General features: G+C 44.1%; 1 protein-coding gene across 1 annotated transcript in view; it reads left to right on the top strand.

The window, feature by feature from the left end:
• The window catches only part of LOC110535063 (hemicentin-1), an 83,302-nt gene that overhangs the window by 12,978 nt on the left and 46,992 nt on the right, over positions 1-23,332 (top strand). Inside the window, exons 4-20 of the mRNA XM_036935794.1 lie at positions 333-455; positions 14,163-14,334; positions 14,610-14,716; positions 14,828-14,948; positions 15,031-15,294; positions 15,394-15,538; positions 16,076-16,197; positions 16,491-16,763; positions 17,254-17,395; positions 17,715-17,842; positions 20,185-20,298; positions 20,441-20,599; positions 20,806-21,000; positions 22,026-22,121; positions 22,298-22,425; positions 22,517-22,661; positions 23,006-23,118. Of these exons, the coding sequence (XP_036791689.1) occupies positions 333-455; positions 14,163-14,334; positions 14,610-14,716; positions 14,828-14,948; positions 15,031-15,294; positions 15,394-15,538; positions 16,076-16,197; positions 16,491-16,763; positions 17,254-17,395; positions 17,715-17,842; positions 20,185-20,298; positions 20,441-20,599; positions 20,806-21,000; positions 22,026-22,121; positions 22,298-22,425; positions 22,517-22,661; positions 23,006-23,118 (2,547 nt within the window). The remainder of the gene's footprint in view (positions 1-332; positions 456-14,162; positions 14,335-14,609; positions 14,717-14,827; positions 14,949-15,030; positions 15,295-15,393; positions 15,539-16,075; positions 16,198-16,490; positions 16,764-17,253; positions 17,396-17,714; positions 17,843-20,184; positions 20,299-20,440; positions 20,600-20,805; positions 21,001-22,025; positions 22,122-22,297; positions 22,426-22,516; positions 22,662-23,005; positions 23,119-23,332) is intronic.

Raw genomic sequence — 23,332 nt, forward strand, 5'->3', positions numbered from 1 at the left:
TAAGATATGTCAGGGCCTACGCCGCCAAAATTTCCTACGGATTATGTTCAAAAATTCCAAGCTAGCAGGTCAATCCCGCATGAAGGTAATAAATACCCAAATGATGGTTAAATGAACCCATGTTTGGGTAATCACACAGCCCAACTAGCTCAGTCAAAATAACCCAGGATGTGTCCGTCCAATATTTACCCAGCACTGGGTTACCAAAAAACCCAAATTAAGTTGTTTTTCACCCAGCATTTTTTAGAGTGTGATGGCAATGTATGATAACAGTATTCTCATGAAAGTTCAGTAGTAATAACCATCCACCGCTGTCTTCTGTGTGCACCCAGGTTGTGTTTGTGCTGACTGGGGACTGTGGAGACCGCTCTCAGCCTGGGTATAGAGCCTATGAGGAGATCGCTGCCACAAGTTCTGGACAGATCTTCCACCTGGACAAGCAGCAGGTCAATGAGGTGAGATTCAGAAGAGGAGAGTCATCAAACTCATATACAGTACCCGTCAAAAGTTTGGACACACTTACACATTCAACATTCTACATTTTACGTTGTAGAATAATAGTGAAGACATCAAAACTATGAAACATATGAAACATATGTAGTAACCAAAAAAGTGTTAAACAAATCAAAATATATTTAAGATTGATTACAGCTTTGCACTCTCAACCAGCTTCACCTGGAATGCTTTGCCAACAGTCTTAAAGGAGTTCCCACTTATGCTGAGCACTTGTTGGCTGCTTTTCCTTCACTCTGCAATCCAACTCATCTCAAACCATCTCAATTGAGGTCAGGTGATTGTGGAGGTCAGGTCATCTGATTCAGCACTCCATCGCTCTCCTTCTTGGTCAAATAGCCCTTACACATCCTGGAGGTGTGTTGGGTCATCGTCCTGTTGAAAAACAGATGATAGTCCCACGAAGCGCAAACCAGATGGGATGGCGTATCGCTGCAGTATGCTGTGGTAGCCTTGCTGGTTAAGTGTGCCCTGTATTCTAAATAAATCACAGACAGTGTCACCAGCAAAGCACCCCCACACCATCACACCTCCGCCTCCATGCTTCACGGTGGGAACCACATATACGGAGATCATCTATTCACCTATGCGTCTCACAAAGTCAAGGTGGTTGGTACCAAAAATCTCAAATTTGGACTCATCAGACCAAAGAACAGATTTCCACCGGTCTAATATCCATTGCTCGTGTTATTTGGCCCAATCTAGTCTCTTCTTCTTATTGATGTCCTTTAGTAGTGGTTTCTTTGTAGCAATTCCACCATGAAGGCCTGATTCACGCAGCCTCCTCTGAACAGTTGATGTTAAGATGTGTTACTTGAACTCTGTAAAGCATTTATGTGGGCCGCAATTTCTGAGGCTGGTATCTCTAATGAACTTATGCTCTGCAGCAGAGGTAACTCTGAGTCTTCCTTTCCTGTGGCGGTCCTCATGAGAGCCAGTTTCATCATAGCACTTGATGGTTTTTGCAACTGCACATGAAGAATCTTTCGAAGTTCTTGACATTTTCCGAATTGACTGACCTCATGTCTTATAGTAATGATGGACTGTCGTCTCTTTGCTTATTTGAGCTGCTCTTGCCATAATATGGACTTGGTCTTTTACCAAATAGGACTACTGTGTTCCTCCCCTGCCTTGTCACAACACAACTGATTGGCTCAAACACATTAAGAAGGAAAGAAATTCCACAAATGAACTTTTAATTGAAATGCATTCCAGGTGACTACCTCATGAAGCTAGTTGTTGAGAGAATGCCAAGAGTGTGCAAAGCTGTCATCAAGGCAAAGGGAGACTACTTTGAAGAATCTCAAATATAAAATATATTTTGATTTGTATAACACATTTTGGTTACCACATGATTCCATATGTGTTATTTCATAATGTTGATGTCTTCACTATTATTCTACAATGTAGAAAATAGTAAAACATGTAAAACATCTTGAATGATTAGGTGTGTCTAAAATTTGGACTGGTACTGTATATTTTTTCAATCACACTCATGAGGGTGTGCTGAGTCAATGGTCAACCATAAGTGTGATTTTTCTGTAAGAATTGTAGGTTTTTAGTCTCTTCAGGACATCTGTTTAAAAAATACAGGCAGGTTCAAATGAACACATGGTGTATGGAGAATATTTGAAATGTAAAAGCAGTCGAAAGAATAGCAATATGAACCCGATATCACTCATACATGTAATCATAGTGTATTGTATTGACACACATCAAATATTTTTACAGTGCATATTAATCGTACCAGGAACTATATAATAGTGGTGAGTGATGACTTTATCTCAGCATGTAACTGAACCACAAATCTTGGAAACCTAAGTCAACGGAGCTCAATAACTCACAGTCAAACTTAAAACAAGACAGAGTTTCCTTTGGGAGAGACACTGGTATCCTGCATGTCATCAGAGGAGACTGGAAGGTGGCCCACTGAACCCCTGAACCCAGCTCTCTATGTGTGTTTTTATGTGTTTCTGCCTTTCTTTCAAATCATGTCGGCCTTTATGTATTCATCTGGTTCTAATAACACTTCATAACCTCCCCAGTTCATTGAGGAATGTTTGAATGTCAGAACCACATTGCAGGGCATAGCTGTGCAACAGTATAATGGTTAATAATGAAGAGCTGTGGGACTACATTCACACCATCAACAGAAACCGGTCCTCTCATCGTGGGCCCCAGCTGGCCAGAGTGTGGATAGTGCTAGACCAGGTTGGATTGCCTTTACATGTTTTAAAGTGACCACTCTCACCTTTCAAATGTTATGCTAAATGACAAGCTCTCCACTCATTTAGCAAGGATCAACAGAACTACAATCCTATTTCAGATGTACAGTACTCCTGGGTGGCATGGTATTACTGAATTCATTTAAATCCTTGGAAACTGCATACCTCAAATCTAACTAAAATCTCCCCTCTTAATATCAGTTTAATAAAGTGTGGCCAAATCAAATATACACAATCTTTTGTGGTCTCGGGCAGAGATGTGGAGAGAAAACAGACTGCTTATTTTACTCTCTAACACCAGGATATGGTCTGTCATGGCTTCCCTCTTTCTTTCCAACACAGCTGCCCTCTTTAGCTGGCTCCAAATCCATACACAACAGCTCATTGTGAAACCTTGTGTGTTACACTCCTTAAACTCTTAATACTTAACTTGTTGTAATCACGGGAGCAATCTGTCAGTAAGCCCTCGGGCAGAAAAAGAACACTAATGCGCTGTTTAAAACCTCTTAAGGATCTGCCCCTTTTTTTTTCCATTTTTTTTGCCTATAATGACATACCCAAATCTAACTGCCTGTAGCTCAGGCCCTGAAGCAAGGATATGCATATTCCTGGTACCATTTGAAAGGAAACACGTTGAAGTTTGTGGAAATGTGGAAGGAATGTAGGAAAATAACACACAATAGATCTGGTTTAAAATGTATATATCTTTTAAATATTTCACCTTTATTTAACCAGGTTGGCTAGTTGAGAACAAGTTCTCATTTGCAACTGCGACCTGGAATAGATAAAGCAAAGCAGTTTGACACATACAACAACACAGAGTTACACATGGAATAAACAAACATACAATCAATAATACAGTAGAATAATCTATATACAGCATGTGCAAATGAGGTAGGATAAGAGAGGCAAGGCAATAAATAGGCCATGGTGGCAAAGCAATTACAATATAGCAATTAAACACTAGAATGGTAGGATGTGCAGAAGATGAATGTGCAAGTTGAGACACTGGGGTGCAAAGGAGCAAGATACATAAATACAGTATGGGGATGAGGTAGAGTGGATGAGTTATTTACAGATGAGCAATGTACAGGTGCAGTAATCTGTGAGCTGCTCTGACAGCTGGTGCTTAAAGCTAGTGAGGGAGGTAAGAGTCTCCAGCTTCAGAGATTTTTGCAGTTCTTTCCATTCATTGGCAGCAGAGAACTGTAAGGAGAGGCGGCCAAAGGAAGAATTGGCTTTGGGGGTGACCAGTGAGATATACCTGCTGGAGCGCGTGCTACGGGTGGGTGCTGCTATGGTGACCAGTGAGCTGAGATAAGGCGGGGCTTTACCTAGCAGAGACTTGTAGATGACCTGGAGCCAGTGGGTTTGGCGACGAGTATGAAGCGAGGGCTATCCAACGAGATCATACAGGTCGCAGTGGTGGTAGTATATGGGGCTTTGTTGACAAAACGGATGGCACTGTGATAGACTGCATCCAATTTGTTGAGTAGAGTGTTGGAGGCTATTTTGTAAATGACATCGCCGAAGTCGAGGATCGGTAGGATGGTCAGTTTTACGAGGGTATATTTGGCAGCATGAGTGAAGGATGCTTTGTTGCGAAATAGGAAGCCGATTCTAGATTTAATTTTGGATTGGAGATGTTTAATGTGAGTCTGGAAGGACAGTTTACAGTCTAACCAGACACCTAGGTATTTGTAGTTGTCCACATGTTCTAAGTCAGAACCGTCCAGAGTAGTGATGCTGGACGGGCGGGCAGGTGCGGGCAGCGATTGGTTGAAGAGCATGCATTTAGTTTTACTTGCATTTAAGAGCAGTTGGAGGCCACGTAAGGAGAGTTGTATGGCATTGAAGCTCATCTGGAGGTTAGTTAACACAGTGTCCAACGAAGGGCCAGAGGTATACAGAATGGTGTTGTCTGCGTAGAGTTGGATCAAAGAATCACTAGCAGCGAGAGCGACATCATTGATGTATACAGAGAAAAGAGTCAGCCCGAGAATTGAACCCTGTGGCACCCCCATTGAGACTGCCAGAGGTCCGGACAACAGGCCCCCCAATTTGACATACTGAACTCTATCGGAGAAGTAGTTGGTTAACCAAGAGAGGCAATCATTTGAGAAGGCTGTTGAGTCTGCCAATAAGAATGTTGTGATTGACAGAGTCGAAAGCCTTAGCCAGGTCAATGAATACGGCTGCACAGTAATGTCTCTTATCGATGGCGGTTATGATATCGTTTAGGACCTTGAGCGTGGTTGAGGTGCATCCATGACCAGCTCTGAAACCAGATTGCGTAGTGGAGAAGGTACGGTGAGATTCGAAATGGTCGGTAATCTGTTTGTTAACGTGGCTTTCAAAGACCTTAGAAAGTCAGGGTAGAATAGATATAGGTCTGTAGCAGTTTGGGTCTAGAGTGTCTTCCCCTTTGAAAAGGGGGATGACTGCGGCAGCTTTCCAATCTATGGGAATCTCAGACGATACGAAAGAGAGGTTGAACAGGCTAGTAATATGGGTTGCAATAATTTCGGCAGATCATTTTAGAAAGAGAGGGTCCAGATTGTCGAGCCCGGCTGATTTGTAGGGGTCCAGATTTTGCAGCTCTTTCAGAACATCAGCTATCTGGATTTGGGTGAAGGAGAAGTGGGGGAGGTTTGGGCGAGTTGCTGTGGGGAGCGCAGGGCTGTTGACCGGGGTAGGGGTAGCCAGGTGGAAAGCATGGCCAGGCGTAGAAAAATGCTTCTTGAAATTCTCAATTATTGTGGACTTATCGATAGTGACAGTGTTTCTTAGCCTCATTGCAGTGGGCAGCTGGGAGGAGGTGCTCTATTCTCCATGGACTTTAGAGTGTCCCAGAACTTTTTTGAGTTTGTACTACAGGATGCAAATTTCTGTTTGAAAAAGCTAGCCTTAGCTTTCCTAACTGCCTGTATATATTTGTTCCTAACTTCCCTTATAAGTTCCCTAAAAGTTCCCTTCCCTAACAGCATATCACGGGGGCTATTCGATGCGAATGCACTAATGGTAAAAGATAATACAAAGGAAAAAACAACCGTTCTTTTGAATTTTTTTTGTACCATCATCTTTGAAGTGCAAGAGAAAGGCCATATTGTATTTTTCCAGCCCAGGTGCAATATACATTTTGCCCACTAGATGGCAGCAGTGTATGTGCAAAGTTTTAGACTGATTCAATGAACCATTGCATTTCTGTTCAAAATGTTGTATCAAGACTGCCCAAATATGCCTAATTTGTACATTAATAACTTTTTATGTTAAAAATTGTGCACTCTCCTCAAACAATAGCATGGTATTATTTCACTGTAATAGCTACTGTAAATTGAACAGTGCAGTTAGATGAACAAGAATTTAATTTAATTTAATGTGTCTATGTCCTGGGAAATGTTCTTGTTGCTTACAACCTCATGCTAATCACATTAGCCTACGTTAGCTCAACCATCCCGTGGAAGGGATCCCTATCCCGAAGAATTCAACTTGAATTCTGGTCGTAATGGTCATAGAGGCCATCCTCAATTTTCAGTGTGAGAGGGATGTGAGAGGACTGAGAACCTGGCCAAGAGAAATCTTTCTGGGCTCTGGGAGGTTTCATCTATGCTCTAATCCGTGCGCATGGATGATGTCTGTTCTGTTGCGTGAGTCGACCATGAGCTCATGGGTTATTGCTGTCCATCTATAAACTACTCTAGGCTGTTTATGATCACCTTGTCAGCAGCCTGGCTAATGCATGTTCGTGTCTCTGTGTTTCAACTCCACACGCACTCCTCACTGAAGTGGCTGGACTTCCTTCCATAAAATAACCACTAGTAACATTGGCCCAATGGTTTCCTCATCAGGTGGGCCCAGTAGTGAGTTAATGGGACAGGGGTTTTTGTTAAAAGATCAATTAAATCCACTTAATCCGTATCCTCTGTCGTGTTCCTGATGTTAGTGAAAAAAGCCAGTCTCTGTAGTCTAGACCTGCTTTCAGAAACAGGAAGACAGATGTGGTAGACTCTTGCTTGTTGTCTGGGGGAGAGGCAAGGCAGGTGTTTTGAGGTTCCCATCCAATAGGAGAACGGGGGTCCATCTGGGACTGATTTGGCCTAATAGCCTGGTTCCTGGCACCCCGTCTTCTCTCTCACAGTGATGGTGGTAGCGGCTTAACCCCAGAGCCGGAGTTGGGAGACCCCTGTGTGCAAGGAGGGCTGTGGTCTATAGGTTCCCCAACCACTATGGGAGAAACATTCAAGCGGTCTGCTGGGTGGTTTCAAAGGGGCATGAGGAGGAGGAGGAATCCCTGTAGAAAACAACCTAGCTGGAAGATGAAAAGAACCGTGTATCTCCTCAGCCTTAGCGGACCTTCCTCCTTGCTCTAGTCCTAAAATAGCAGAGGTGCTTCTTCCTGACACAACACCACGTGCCTGTTCAGTCGAGACACGGCAGATGAGGTTTCAAAGACCCGTCGATCCTCTGGATTCCCCATGAATCAGGCAGGGAGCGGCTGGTGCAGCAGCAGAACGCAGCATGTTCCTCGAGTCACACCTTGGCCAGACCAAACAGCATCAGCTCTATCTCTGTGTCTCCCCTGTCCCCCATGTCCCACACTAACAAATAATGGTTCTAAATTGTACCAGATAGGGGATCTTTGGCTTGTAACCACAGCAAAACCCTTTTTGGTGCTATATAGAATGCTTTTTTGAAGGTTCAATAAAAAACCATGCTCATAAGGTTCTAAATGGAACCTGTATGGTGCTACAAAGAACCCTTTCTAAGGTTCTATAAACAACCATTAAAAAAGGTTCTATGTAAACACCAAAAAAAACATATCCACTATGGTTACAACCCTTTTCTCAATCAGAAAGGTTCTTTGTAGATCCTTTTTTTATTCCGGTCTGACAAATTATATTGATAAAATGTCATAGGTGTTATTATTGCGTTAATTGACAAGTTGAAACAAGTGCGCTATATCTGGAACAGCTGGGGGTCCCCTGATCAGAGAATTGAAAACCACTGACTGATTTAGTCAACTGTTCTCAATTGACTTAAGGCCATGCATTCGTTTTTCACAAGACACCATCACTGGCCATAGTCATATGTAATTCATAATGGCATAACACAACATATTAAATAAACTGGAATGATCTCATGGTTGCACAAAAAGCGCTGTGCGTAAACCACACCCCCAAATATTTAAATGAGCTGCCTCCCATACATTTTAATTAGCACTAAAAGAGCTGTAAAGAACCTTTGATGACCTCAAAGGGTTATTTGAGTCATTAGATTTCCACAGAACCATCACCCATCCCAAAGAACCATTGAGGAACCCTAATGTTTTAGTTTATAAGTCTTTGGGGAGATCTCCCTAGGTACAGTAGGTCACTCTATAGCAGTTTCCTGCTCTGCTGGGGATGGCAGCACATGTGGCAGAAATTACAGCTGTTTTCAGTTGTAAACTCAGAGAGGAACCAGCTGCTGTCAGCACCCAGTGGGCCAGCTTGGCTCACTCCAATCTTCTCCATAATTCCTAAATATATTAAGATGTGTTGAATAAGCCCCATTTCTCAGAGGGGCCACTGAAGTAATGTTTTCTGTTTGTTTTATTATAGATGCAATGCAACCATAATGTCTGTACTCACGAGACCACAGTTGCTTGTTAAGCACTTGAAAGATGGAAAAATGATGATCAGGTCAGAAAAAATCGATTCAGTTATACAACGGGTTCTTCTCTTCTTTTCCTGTAAAGGGGAAAGGACACATTCTTGTTTCTTCTGAATCCTAACTACCAGTATGATTTCACCTAGAGGGTTGAGTATATAATCAAACATTGAAATTCTACCTGTCAAATATTCTACAGTAGTCAAGGGGAAAAGTATTCTCAGTGATGATTACTCCTGAAATGTATTGTAATAAAGCCCCCCAGGCTTATTTCAGACTCAGCGGAAGCCAGGCATTGGTTAATCTGTTCTCTGAGAATAAGATAATTACCCTCATATCAGAGTGAAGCCTCCACAATCCCATCAACCCAAGACCAGACCAGTCCTCTCAGGCCATGTCTGCTATTTAAAACCCAACCAATATGTAGGGTTCGGGAGTAACAGAATACATGTAGCCTAATGGATGACAAAAAAAATCAGATTACATATACTTTTGAAAAAGTATATACGTACTTCCAGAATTACTTTACAATTCAGAAAGGATGTCTGCGGGAATTTGGCGAAAAAAATATTGGCCTCTGTTTTCTCAATGATATTCAAATTAGCTTTGAAAAAATGCCTGCTTTAAATTTGTTCTGACTGAGCGAGAGTGACCAGAAATCAGAGACCACTATGATGACACATAATGCATTTGATGGATCGCAGGAAAAGAGCAGGAATAGGCTTTTGTCAACTACAGTACAAGCAATGTCATCCGATGGTGCGAATGCAAACAGAGCAAAACGAGAGATTATATTGGACAAATTCAGGTAGGTCCCTCCCCGTTTCTTTCCGTCTGCTTCCATTTAAGAAACGTTTTGCAACAGAATCGGCTGCAAATTATCAAATCAAACTATATTCGTCACAATACACACACAATGCAGATGTTATTGCGGTGTAGCTAAATGCGGGTTGTTCCTAGCTCCAACAGTGCAATAGTATCTAACAATTCACAACAATACACACACATCTAAAAGTAATAGAATGGAATTAAGAAATATATAAATATTAGGACGCGCAATGTCGGAATCGAGATATCAAAGCGTACAACAAAAACGTAAACAATACATTTTTCACATGCAAATACCACTTTTGGGAGTGCTCAAAGCATCATCGTGAAGCAATGAGCCCAATCAGTCTATCATAAACAACAGAGTAGGCTAATTATTCCATAGTTTTGGGGTTATACTCAGGTAAAACCATTTGACTAATCTATATTTCCATATTTCTAAGTTCTATTTTTGAAGACAAGGGGTGTTATATTAATTGGAATGACTGAAAATATGACTGTATTGTTGTTATTTATGTAAAGATATGGCCTAATCATATTATTATCTGTAGTAGAAAGCAGGGAAGCCTGCAAAACCAATCCATTAAGTAAAATGCAACGTCCATTTATGGACAGCTATGTAAACTGCAACACTAAGGTAACCTGCCTAAATGACTACTGACCCGTAGCACTCACGTCTGTAGCCATGAAGTGCTTTGAAAGGCTGGTCATGGCTCACATCAACACCATTATCCCAGAAACCCTAGACCCACTTCAATTTGCATACCGCCCTAACAGATCCACAGATGATGCAATCTCTATTGCACTCTATTGCACTACACACTGGCCTTTCCCACCTGGATAAAATAAACACCTATGTGAGAATGCTATTCATTGACTACAGCTCAGCGTGTAGTCTCAAAGCTCATCAATAAGCTAAGGACCCTGGGACTAAACAACTCCCTCTGAAACTGGATCCTGGACTTCCTGACAGGCCTCCCCCAGGTGTTAAGGGTAACAACACATCTGCCACGCTGATCCTCAACACAGGGGCCCCTCAGGGCTGCATGCTTAGTCCCCTCCTCTACTCTCTGTTCACTCATGACTGCACGGACAGTCACAACTCCTACACCATCATTAGGTTTGCTGATGACACAACAGTGGTATGCCTGATCACCGACAATGACGAGACAGCCTATAGGGAGGTCAGAGACCTGTCCGTGTGGTGCTAGGACAACAACCTCTCCCTCAACATGATCAACACAAATGAGATGATTGTGGACTACAGGAAAAAGAGGACCGAGCACGCCCCCATTCTCATAGACGGGGCTGTAGTGGAGCAGGTTGAGAGCTTCAAGTACCTTGGTGTCCACATCACCAACAAACTAACATGGTCCAAGCACACCAAGACAGTTGTGAGGAGGGCACGACAAAACCTATTCCCCATTAGGAGACTTGGCATGGGTCCTCAGATCCTCAAAAGCTTCTAAAGCTGCACCATCGAGAGCATCTTGACTGGTTGCATCACTGCCTGGTATGGCAACTACTCGCCCTCCGACAGCAAGGCACTACTGAGGGTAGTGCGTACGGCCCAATACATCACTGGGGCCAAGCTTCCTGCTCTCCAGGACCTCTGTACCAGGCGGCGTCAGAGGAAGGCCCTGAAAATTGTCAAAGACTCCAGCCACCCTAGTCATAGACTGTTCTCTCTGCTACCACAAGGCAAGCGGTACCGGAGAGCCAAGTCTAGGTCCAAGAGGCTTCTAAACAGCTTCTACCCCAAGCCATAAGACTTCTGAACATCTAATCAAATGGCTACCCAGACTATTTGCACCCCCCCTTTACGCTGCTGCTAATCTGTTGTTATCATCTATGCATAGTCACTTTAATAACTCTACCTACTAACTGGTGCCCCCGCACATTGACTCTATACAGGTACCTCCTGTATATAGTCTCGCCCGGGCAACGAAGGAGTGGCTTCGTAAGAAGCATTTCAAGGTCCTGGAGTGGCCTAGCCAGTCTCCAGATCTCAACCCCATAGAAAATCTTTGGAGGGAGTTGAAAGTCCGTGTTGCCCAGCAACAGCCCCAAAACAAAATGGGCCAAAATACCAGCAACAGTGTGTGAAAATCTTGTGAAGACTTACAGAAAATGTTTGACCTCTGTCATTGCCAACAAAGGGTATATAACAAAGTATTGAGAAACTTTTGTTATTGACCAAATATTTATTTCCCACCATAATTTTCAAATAAATTAATTAAAAATCGTACAATGTGATTTTCTGGATTTTTATTTCTCGGGGTGAGATCTTGCGTGGAGCCCCAGATCGAGGGAGATTATCAGTGGTCTTGTATGTCTTCCATTTCCTAATAATTGCTCCCACAGTTGATTTCTTCAAACCAAGCTGCTTACCTATTGCAGATTCAGTCTTCCCAGCCTGGTGCAGGTCTACAATTTTGTTTCTGGTGTCCTTTGACAGCTCTTTGGTCTTGGCCATAGTGGAGTTTGGAGTGTGACTGTTTGAGGTTGTGGACAGGTGTCTTTTATACTGATAACAAGTTCAAACAGGTACCATTAATACAGGTAACAAGTGGAGGACAAAGGAGCCTCTTAAAGAAGAAGTTACAGGTCTGTGAGAGCCAGAAATCTTGCTTGTTTGTAGGTGACCAAATACTTATTTCCCACCATAATTTGCAAATAAATTCATAGAAATCCTACAATGTGATTTTCTGGATTTTTTTTCTCATTTTGTCTGTCATAGTTGAAGTGTACCTATGATGAAAATTACAGGCCTCTCTCATCTTTTTAAGTGGGAGAACTTGCACAATTGGTGGCTGACTAAATACTTTTTTTGCCCCACTGTAGATAGACTTTCTAGCAAAGACCTCTACTAGAAACCCAATTAGAGGGAAAGGACAGGAAGGATGTGCATGTGACCTCTCTCTGATTCTGAAACTGTCTGCTTCAACACTGCAAGCTGGTCTTTGTCTTTGAACCATCTTATGTCTCAAAGGGATCTTCCATAAACGAAAGGAAAGTGAAACAGCTCAACTGTCAAAAAGATAACATACAGTTTTCTGCACTCTTAAGCATGAATTCCCAAGAGGAGTTTCTCTCACAGTGGAAGGTAGCACACTGTCTGACAGAAAGAGCAATGCTTTTGCTCACCTCGTTCAATGAATCATGGCATTGGTTCCCTGGTCCTGAGATCTATTCCAGATTATTAACAGGTCCAATGTGCAGGATCAAGTTAGGCTATACAGTGGGGAAATAAGTATTTAGTCAGCCACCAATTGTGCAAGATCTCCCACTTAAAAAGAGAGAGGCCTGTAATTTTCATCATAGGTACACGTCAACTATGACAGACAAAATGAGAAAAAAAATCCAGAAAATCACATTGTAGGATTTGTAATTTATTTATTTGCAAGTTATGGTGGAAAATAAGTATTTGGTCAATAACAAAAGTTTCTCAATACTTTGTTATATACCCTTTGTTGGCAATGACAGAGGTCAAACGTTTTCTGTAAGTCTTCACAAGGTTTTCACATACTGTTGCTGGCATTTTGGCCCATTCCTCCATGCAGATCTCTTCTAGAGCAGTGATGTTTTGGGGCTGTTGCTGGGCAACACGGACTTTCAACTCCCTGCAAAGATTTTCTATGGGGTTGAGATCTGGAGACTGACTAGGCCACTCCAGGACCTTGAAATGCTTCTTACGAAGCCACTCCTTCGTTGCCCGGGCAGTGTGTTTGGGATCATTGTCATGTTGAAAGACCCAGCCACATTTCATCTTCAATGCACTTGCTGATGGAAGGAGGTTTTCACTCAAAATCTCACGATACATGGCCCCATTCATTCTTTCCTTTTACACGGATCAGTCGTTCTGGTCCCTTTGCAGAAAAACAACCCCAAAGCATGATGTTACCACCCCCATGCTTCACAGTAGGTATGGTGTTCTTTGGATGCAACTCAGCATTATTTGTCCTCCAAACACGACGAGTTGAGTTTTTACCAAAAAGTTATATTTTGGTTTCATCTGACCATTTGACATTCTCCCAATCTTCTTCTGGATCATCCAAATGCTCTCTAGCAAACTTCAGACGGGCCTGGACATGTACTGGCTTAAGCAGGGGGACACTTCTGGCACTGCAGGATTTGAGTCCCTGGCGGCGTAGTGTGTTACTGATAGTAGGCTTTGTTACTTTGGTCCCAGCTCTCTGCAGATCATTCACTAGGTTCCCCTGTGTGGTTCTGGGATTTTTGCTCACCGTTCTTGTGATCATTTTGACCCCACGGGGTGAGATCTTGCGTGGAGCCCCAGATCGAGGGAGATTATCAGTGGTCTTGTATGTCTTCCATTTCCTAATAATTGCTCCCACAGTTGATTTCTTCATACCAAGCTGCTTACCTATTGCAGATTCAGTCTTCCCAGCCTGGTGCAGGTCTACAATTTTGTTTCTGGTGTCCTTGGACAGCTCTTTGGTCTTGGCCATAGTGGAGTTTGGAGTGTGACTGTTTGAGGTTGTGGACAGGTGTCTTTTATACTGATAACAAGTTCAAACAGGTGCCATTAATACAGGTAACGAGTGGAGGACAGAGGGGCCTCTTAAAGAAGAAGTTGCAGGTCTGTGAGAGCCAGACATCTTGCTTGTTTGTAGGTGACTAAATACTTATTTTCCACCATAATTAGCAAATAAATGAATTAAAAATCCTACAATGTGATTTTCTGGATTTTTTTTCTCTCATTTTGTCTGTCATAGTTGAAGTGTACCTATGCTGAAAATTACAGACCTCTCATCGTTTTAAGTGGGAGAACTTGCACAATTGGTGGCTGACTAAATACTTTTTTGCCCCACTGTATATAGTCTAGTCTAAGTCACAGACCTCCCCTGTCTAGTCTGTCCTCTAGCTGTGTGCTGTGTGGGGTGTGCTGCTATCTTGCTGAGATTAAGTCTTCTCTTCTGCCAGGTCTTGAAGTGGGTGGAGGAGACAGTGCAGGCCCTGAAGGTTCACCTGCTCTCTTCCAATCATGACAGCGCTCAGGAGAACCAGTGGGAGGTGCCCTTTGACCCCAGCCTGAAGGAGGTCACTGTGTCACTTAGTGGACCAGCCCCTCAGATCGAGCTCAGGGATCCCCTTGGTACATCATGCTTTCATTATGTATTTTCTCTGTATAGATAGCAAATAACTTTGTCAATACTTGAGAATAATACTATATATCCATCAGTGGAGAATGCTGAGGGGAGGATAGCTCATAATAATGGCTGGAAAGGAGCTTGTGGTTTCCACTCCAGCCATTACCATGAGCCTGTTCTCCCCGATTAAGGTGCCACCAACCTCCTGTGATATCCATTTTGCTGAACATTAATGTTATTTAAAATTTTGAAATTATATTGTTATGTCTCAATTGCTTAGGTCGCACTGTTAGAGTGGAGGAGGGCCTCACAGAGCTGCTGAATATCCCAAACTCTGCCCGTGTTGTCAACCTGAAGTTCCCCCGACCTGGAGCCTGGACTCTGAAGGTACTGTATAGTAGATCCTCCTGATGTGATCATCCTGTATTGAGAATGAGATAACTGCTTTAGTCACCTCTGAGACAAAATACAACAACTGAATGTCCTGTCTATGTCCAGGTGGGCTGCGGTGGCCGCCACACTCTGAGAGTTACAGGGGTCAGTAATCTGGACTTCCGGGCTGGGTTCTCCAGTATACCCGTGTCTGAGTTCAACCATACCAGGGAGAGACCCATCAAAGGTAATGTGTGCATGCAATTTTATTTCTTTGTATGTATACGTGATTGCATTGAATAACGTTGGGCTCCCCTCCCCTTCCAAAGGAGTTCCAGCCCATGTGCTGCTGAAGTGTACAGGACTGAAGCCCCCAGGTCAGCTGAGTCACATGGAGTTAGTTTCAGGTTCAGGACGCTCCCTACGCACCCTCCCCGTGCCTCTGCCCTCTGACAGTGGCAGCCGAGGACTCTGGAGTGTCCCAAAATTTCGCACTCCTTCCCAAAGCTTCTTCCTCAAGGTGACAGGGAAGGATGATGAAGGATACCCCTTCCAGAGGTTGTCCAGTGTCTCCTACACAAACATCATCCCAGGTAAGAGATCCCTCTCCTCAGTCTCCTCCCTAGTGTCTCCAAGACAGACCTAGTCCTTTGTGTGACCTTTTCCCTCCTCTCTTTTTTGTCATGACAAAGATCCCCCAGCAGTGAGCATGCCCAAGGTGGTGAACGGCTTTTATATGCAGCCCACTATGATTGGCTGTTCGGTAGAGAGCGACGTTCCCTATAGGCTGAGGTTCACCAGGAGTGGCGTTGCTATTGGGGAGGAGAAGTTGTACCAGTGAGTCTCCGTCTGTTCTGTTTGTTGAACACACTATAACACACTGTAACACACTGTAACACTCTATAACACACTATAACACACTATGAACACACTATAACACACTAGCACACTATAACACACTATAACACTTGACTTGCCCTCCTTTTGGATGGAACAGCCATATGCATTCAATACCCGCTGTAAAACAGCTAATTAGGTCATGGGGTATGACACAGTGTACTGTTTGCAGTTACCAGCTCTGCAAGACATTATTGCCGATAGACTCGGTTGCCTTTTATTGCTGCATCAATCAGGAGACGGGTATACACAGTGGATTTTGTGTACATTACGCATTTGATTGTGTCATCTTGGAAACTTAACAAAGCATTATTTCTTTCTCCCTCTGTTTTGAATTACATACATGAAATAATGCCGACCTCTGACGAGTGGTATTCGCTGTGTCTCTGTGCCAGAGAGCCTAATTTGTCAATGGTGTAAGACAGTATCATGTTCCCATCATCACTCTTCTGCCAGCTAACTGTTCATGTGACTCAGGTTCTCTGGCAAAGCATTTTGGGAAATTCCACATGCCTCAGGTGAGGATGAGGGTCCGTACGAGTGCATCGCTCAGAGCAGTGCAGGACTCAGACGAGCGCTCACACAGCTGACCGTGAGAGGTATGTCAGAACACACCAACACACACACACACACACACACACACACACACACACACACACACACACACACACACACACACACACACACACACAGTCACAGATCACTTACAGTACCGTAGCTAGTCAAAGCTTTCCAAAATACTTATCTTATTTATATATTGCTGATTTAAATACCACTTTGAAACAAAACATGTAATTCCAAATATTTACATTGACAGTAAAATGAACTGTTTTGTCCCTGCTCATAGTGTGTTGTTTGTCTCACTGTGTTGACTGTGTTTCCCATGAGACAGAGCCTCCTCCGGTGCTGAAGGCCCCACTGAACGTGAGCTCTACAGTGGGGGCTGTGGCTGTGATGGCCTGCCAGGTGGAGGGCTCCATGCGCCACAACCTGACTTGGCAGCGGGCAGGTCTCACTATCTTGGCCCACTCCGGGAGGGTCAGGGTCCTGCCCAACTCCTTCCTGGAGATCAATGAGGTGCAGCCCCAGGATGCCGGCCAGTACCAGTGTGTGGCCACCAATGCCAAAGGAGACAGCCGAGTCACAGTGTGGCTGCTCGTCCCAGGTACTGTAGCTCACCGCACTCCAACCACACTGTACTGATCATCTGTTTAAACACTAAACACATCCTCTATACCTCCTCCAGGCCTCTGGCATCTGCTTTCCATTACTGCCTTAGTAGCATGACTGGCCCCATCTAATTGTATTGATACATTTTTTATCTACTTCTCCAGAAACGCTCCCAGTCAGAACATGTTTCAAATCAGCCCAATTGATGCAAGTCGAAAATTGCAGCTTCTATGATGGGCATGAACTCAGATGCTTGTAATGCGTTTGCAAAGGACAAACAAATTTGAAACGTGTCTCTGACTGTGATCCGCTGTGATCATGATGTCAGGCCCCCCTGGTCAATCACGCTCTTCCCCCAGACTAGCAGAGGTTTACCACTGCCTAGCCATGATCAGCTCTGCCTGTAATAAATTATTACTCATACAAACATGACTGGGACATGAGTCATCAGCTCTTTCCTATGGATCCTCTCTGTCTCTCTGCAGAGGCCCCTTCTGTGGTAGTCAGACCCCAGAGACAAGCCTTCTCCAGGGGGTCTGAGGTCCGCCTCGTCTGCACAGCAGCCGGCTCCCCCCCTCCGCAGCTCTTCTGGAGTCATGGAAACATGTTCCTCCCTAATCGGCCAAGGTAAAGGAACTCTTAGCCCACTCAACACCTACACGACAGCAGCTGCAGAGAGTTGTTTGATTCTATTTTAACAGTTTCCCATGAATATACAAATGTCACATCTCATTTGCTTCATTTTACAGTTTCAGCTAACCACAAACTACATTATTCCCGATTTTTGGTAAATGTACGTGATCTGGCTGCCAAAAAATACATTTTCAAAAGAGATTGGATATACTTGGACATCAAGTGATGAATTTCACCAAGACACATGTATTTGTAATCATCTAAATCAATTCAAATGAATTCCCATGACTGATGTCTGTCTTACACAATACAGGATGAGTATATCCAACCACGGAGGTCTAACAATCAGAGATGCCCTCCCCGAGGATGCTGGGAACTACACCTGCCTGGCAACCAACGAGGCTGGAACTGCCACTCAGACTGTGTCTCTCAATTATGCAGGTGGGTAGAGATGTCATATCAGTTCCAGTCCTATTATAGGTTGAGTGAGATACCACTATAAAGGCTATGATGTGGGCTTTCCATTTAAAGACTAGTTCTTTACCACTTTCAACCCACGCATATACACTGCTCAAAAAAATAAAGGGAACACTTAAACAACACAATGTAACTCCAAGTCAATCACACTTCTGTGAAATCAAACTGTCCACTTAGGAAGCAGCACTGATTGACAATAAATTTCACATGCTGTTGTGCAAATGGAATAGACAACAGGTGGAAATTATAGGCAATTAGCAAGTTCTGTGGTTCTGCAGATGGTGACCACAGACCACTTCTCAGTTCCTATGCTTCCTGGCTGATGTTTTGGTCACTTTTGAATGCTGGCGGTGCTTTTACTCTAGTGGTAGCATGAGACGGAGTCTACAACCCACACAAGTGGCTCAGGTAGTGCAGCTCATCCAGGATGGCACATCAATGCGAGCTGTGGCAAGAAGGTTTGCTGTGTCTGTCAGCGTAGTGTCCAGAGCATGGAGGCGCTACCAGGAGACAGGCCAGTACATCAGGAGACGTGGAGGAGGCCGTAGGAGGGCAACAACCCAGCAGCAAGACCGCTACCTCCGCCTTTGTGCAAGGAGGAGCAGGAGGAGCACTGCCAGAGCCCTGCAAAATGACCTCCAGCAGGCCACAAATGTGCATGTGTCTGCTCAAACAGTCAGAAACAGACTCCATGAGGGTGGTATGAGGGCCCGACTTCCACAGGTGGGGGTTGTGCTTTACAGCCCAACACCGTGCAGGACGTTTGGCATTTGCCAGAGAACACCAAGGTTGGCAAATTCGCCACTGGCGCCCTGTGCTCTTCACAGATGAAAGCAGGTTCACACTGAGCACATGTGACAGACGTGACAGAGTCTGGAGACGCCGTGGAGAACGTTCTGCTGCCTGCAACATCCTCCAGCATGACCGGTTTGGCGGTGGGTCAGTCATGGTGTGGGGTGGCATTTCTTTGGGGGGCCGCACAGCCCTCCATGTGCTCGCCAGAGGTAGCCTGATTGCCATTAGGTACCGAGATGAGATCCTCAGACCCCTTGTGAGACCATATGCTGGTGCAGTTGGCCCTGGGTTCCTCCTAATGCAAGACAATGCTAGACCTCACGTGGCTGGAGTGTGTCAGCAGTTCCTGCAAGAGGAAGGCATTGATGCTATGGACTGGCCCGCCCGTTCCCCAGACCTGAATCCAGTTGAGCACATCTGGGACATCATGTCTCGCTCCATCCACCACAGACTGTCCAGAAGTTGGCGGATGCTTTAGTCCAGGTCTGGGAGGAGATCCCTCAGGACACCATCCGCCACCTCATCAGGAGCATGCCCAGGCGTTGTAGGGAGGTCATATAGGCACGTGGAGGCCACACACACTACTGAGCCTCATTTTGACTTGTTTTAAGGACATTACATCAAAGTTGGATCAGCCTGTAGTGTGGTTTTCCACTTTAATTTTGAGTGTCAGTCCAAATCCAGACCTCCATGGGTTGATAAATTTGATTTCCATTGATAATTTTTTGTGTGATTTTGTTGTCAGCACATTCAACTATGTAAAGAAAAAAGTATTTAATAAGAATATTTCATTCATTCAGATCTAGGATGTGTTATTTTAGTGTTCCCTTTATTTTTTTGAGCAGTGTATTTTCAGTTCAGAGTAGGGTCACTTTTGAATGGTTTCTGTGAGAAAACTTTTGTTGAGTGCTGTTTGAATGAATGTCTACCTGATCCATCGTGTTTGGGCTATGTTGTCTAGCTGTGAGGAGAGCTTAGATTGACAGTGGCATTTTCCCCCGTCTTTCACAGTAGGTTATAACTTCCCAATGTTGGCAGAGTTGACAGTCCCCAGGATGTATTTTTAGCCTTGCTGTAATTGAGTGCTTGACAGAGGACACAGCACTGATGGATCATGGCAGCTTCTCCCTGGTGTGTGCTTGTATTATACTCACTTTTGTCTGGGAGTGTCATTTTGAACAACACTGATCTGTAAGACACCATGAAGCTGGCTCTGGCAGGATGCATCATCACATCCTTTCAACTGTCTCTCTCTCTGGGCTCCTGTAGAGCTTGTCCCTGTCACGTCTCTGCAGACGTACAAAGCGTGTGAAATGTCAGACAGCGATACTTCTATTTTTACCTCCTGTCTGGGCCGCTGCCCAATTGACAAAATTCAATTCACAATAATTTGCTATTCTGATCACGTATAGCATTGTGAGCATGTCTGCCGATTTGGTCGATAATAATACAAACGTTTTGATCATGTTTATTATTTAAGCTTTATCTTTGTTCACCCTTCCTCCACACAGAGGAACCCAGTATCTGGGTGGTGAAACAGGTTGTGATGGTGGCAGTTGGAGGTGATGCGACTCTGGAGTGCCGAGCCACCGGAGTTCCTCTTCCTCTGGTCAAATGGTCCAAAGGTAAAACACTGATCACTTGTGTTTTTTTTTGCCAATAGTACACTAGATAGGATTATATCAAATCACTTGTTTAATCTGTTATGATAAATTACATTCATTAGGTCGATATTTGTCTGTGTGTAATTTTCCTGTCATTTCTCAGGTGATCTACAGGTGGGCTCAGTTCCTTTTGCTGAGCAGGACGTGCATCACGGGACGCTGCAGATCCGAGGAGTGCAGGCGATGGATGCTGGGGAGTACAGCTGTGTGGCCAGTAACCCTGCGGGAACCTCGTCTGCTACTGTTATCCTGGAGGTCGGAGGTGAGGGCAGCCATTTTAAGCTTACGGAATTAATGCCACTTTCAGATAACCAGTAATAATGGTAAGACATTGCATCCTTTATCTAAACCAAGCAGGTGTAATACAGAATATTTATGTATTTTGAACAGAGTAGTTCTATGTCCTTTTTATACACTGTATTTGATTATAGAGAACTTCCCGTTGATCTCCCACTCTTTCTTCCACAGCGGCCCCTCTATTCTCAGAAACCCCAGTTGACATGACAGTGGATGTGGGGGAGAATGTCACGCTGCCCTGTGTTGCCCGGGGTTTCCCCTTGCCTACAGTTACCTGGCGTCTAAAGGATGGTAGAGCGATCATCTCTGAAGCATACAGCAGCGGTGGCACGGTGCAACTAGAAACAGGGCATCTCCTGATCCAGGGTGAGTCTTATGTCCCTTTCCCACTATTCTTCTTTACACTATTACACTATCCCGCTATCCCTCCATTGGCACCAAGTGCGTGACTGGCATGGCTGACATTCTTTAGGTTCATAAACATAGAAGAGGTGGAGCACTTCAGGGCAGGATAAAGCTGGCCCTGCTGAATGAATAGAGCGTCTCCCCTTTCTCCCTCAGCGAGGGGAACTGAGGCTCTTTGAGGGCCTTAGAGAATTGACAGAGACTTTTATGTCAAGATAGGGGTGAGTGAAGTTCAACGGTATAATGTGGATATAATATATTTTAGACCATACGTTGGTCAGAGAGGGAGGAGGTGAGGGAGAAACAGAGAGAAGAGAGAGAGAGAGTGGTTGGTATATCTATCCATAGCTCAGATCCTAAATGTTTTTAGGCTAGGTTCTTTTTTGTTGGGGAGGGAGAAACAGTAGTATTTGCATGGCGAAGTGGACTTTCATCACTGGCCCCATCTGTGTCTATGTACTGATCTGATTTCCTTAAATGGCAGCAGATGTTTCTGTCTTTACCCGGTATTGTTTAAACAAAGAGAGTCCAGTGGTCTCTTTATTAATGTCTCAGATATGTAGGCTACATATTGTACAACTTCGTTTTCACCGTTTACTCTTCACATGAGTTGACATCAGCCATTTAGACACTTGCAAAGTAATCATGTTTTCATCTGTCATCATGTGGTCTAAGTAAAATATACTGTTTAGGACATGTTGTATAGGCAGCTGTACTACATTGTGTCTTATTGTATTGATACATTTTTTTATGAATCCTAATGACATTATAAATAAACCAAGAGAATGCCTGTAGATGATTGAGACAGAGTTGATGAACTCTTAGAATGATTCTAGCTAGTATGCACTCTATTCTAAATTCCCTTACTTACACACGTAACCTGTCTCATACTGAGGTTTGCATGGAGAAGCCATCCTATAAGTGGAATCTGTATTTATTTGATCATGATAATAGTATTCTCAGAGTAACTATGCATCTGTCCACAGATGTCTGGTTGGATGATGAAGGCCTGTATGTCTGTGAGGCTAAGAATCAGTTCGGAACCATCAGGACTGAGGCCAGAGTCAGTGTCAGTGGACTGGGTATGAACTAGTGTTTGTGTTCAGTCTTACCTTTCTCTGCTGATAGATAACACCAGTATCCATTGCTGCCTCTCCCCATAATTGTTTCAGTTTGAGCCTACTTTATTTGATCAGCTGCTGCTTTGTATTTCGGTCTGTCTGCTCATGTAATGATATCCTCCCGTTTTGTCCAACAGAGCCCCCTCTTTTGGCACATGGTGCCCCAGTCATCACCACTGGGATTAGTCAGTCCCTGAGCATACCCTGCATGCTATTGGATGGAATACCCCTGCCAGAGAGACACTGGACCCACAATGGAAACCAAGTGAGGATGACCTGTCCTGAATAATCCTACATTACTACCTCTCAGAATGTGTGTTTATCATTGCCTAAAATTATCCATTGCTGTTCCCTAGCTGCAGCTGAGTGGCAGGAAGTTCCTGAGGAGCGATGGCAGCCTGTACATAGAGAGGGCACTCCCAGCGGATGCTGGGATCTATGTTTGCACTGCGGTGAACGTAGCCGGGTCGGTCAACACATCAGTCAGCCTGGAAGTCCATGGTGAGAGGAGATACGGTTTACAGAATGGTCAAAGGGCTATGGCAGATCCTCTATTGTCATGGACCATCTAATTAGCGTAGGAATGTGCTGACTATTAGTATGGGAATACAACATCTTGAGCAACTTGTAACTTGAGCACCCTGCAGTGTTATAGTTGAGAGAGGGTTTCATATACTGCATGCTTTGATGACGTAATTTGGTCCATAGACAATAATGACAGACATCCAGATTAGGGTTCATCAACAAGTTGTAATGCAGATGATTTGAGCTAAATCCAGTGATAATTCTGCTCCCCTTGTTGTCCATGCTCAGTAGACAGCTGTACTTGTGACCTACTTTCCCAGTGCCCCCAGAGATCAGCGCTGGTCCATACCACTACATAGCCAACGAGGGCGTGGCCATCACCATGTCATGTGAGTCCAGCGGAGTTCCCAAGCCAACTGTTGTCTGGTCCAAGGTAGGATGCTATGCTTTCTGCTCTGAAGCTGTTTTTTCTTTAATGATGCTTTTGGCTCCATCATACATGTGACAAATGGCCTTTGACAAATTGCAGAATTTAGCACAAGGGAATCTAGTGGGGATTGCAATCACAGCCCATCCATCTTAAGATGAATGGCCACTAACATCATGTAAATAACCTTTAAACTAATATAGCACTTGTGTATATATTA

The sequence above is a fragment of the Oncorhynchus mykiss genome, chromosome 11 (genome assembly GCF_013265735.2).
Source record: "Oncorhynchus mykiss isolate Arlee chromosome 11, USDA_OmykA_1.1, whole genome shotgun sequence".
In the NCBI taxonomy this organism is placed as follows: Eukaryota; Metazoa; Chordata; class Actinopteri; order Salmoniformes; family Salmonidae; genus Oncorhynchus; species Oncorhynchus mykiss.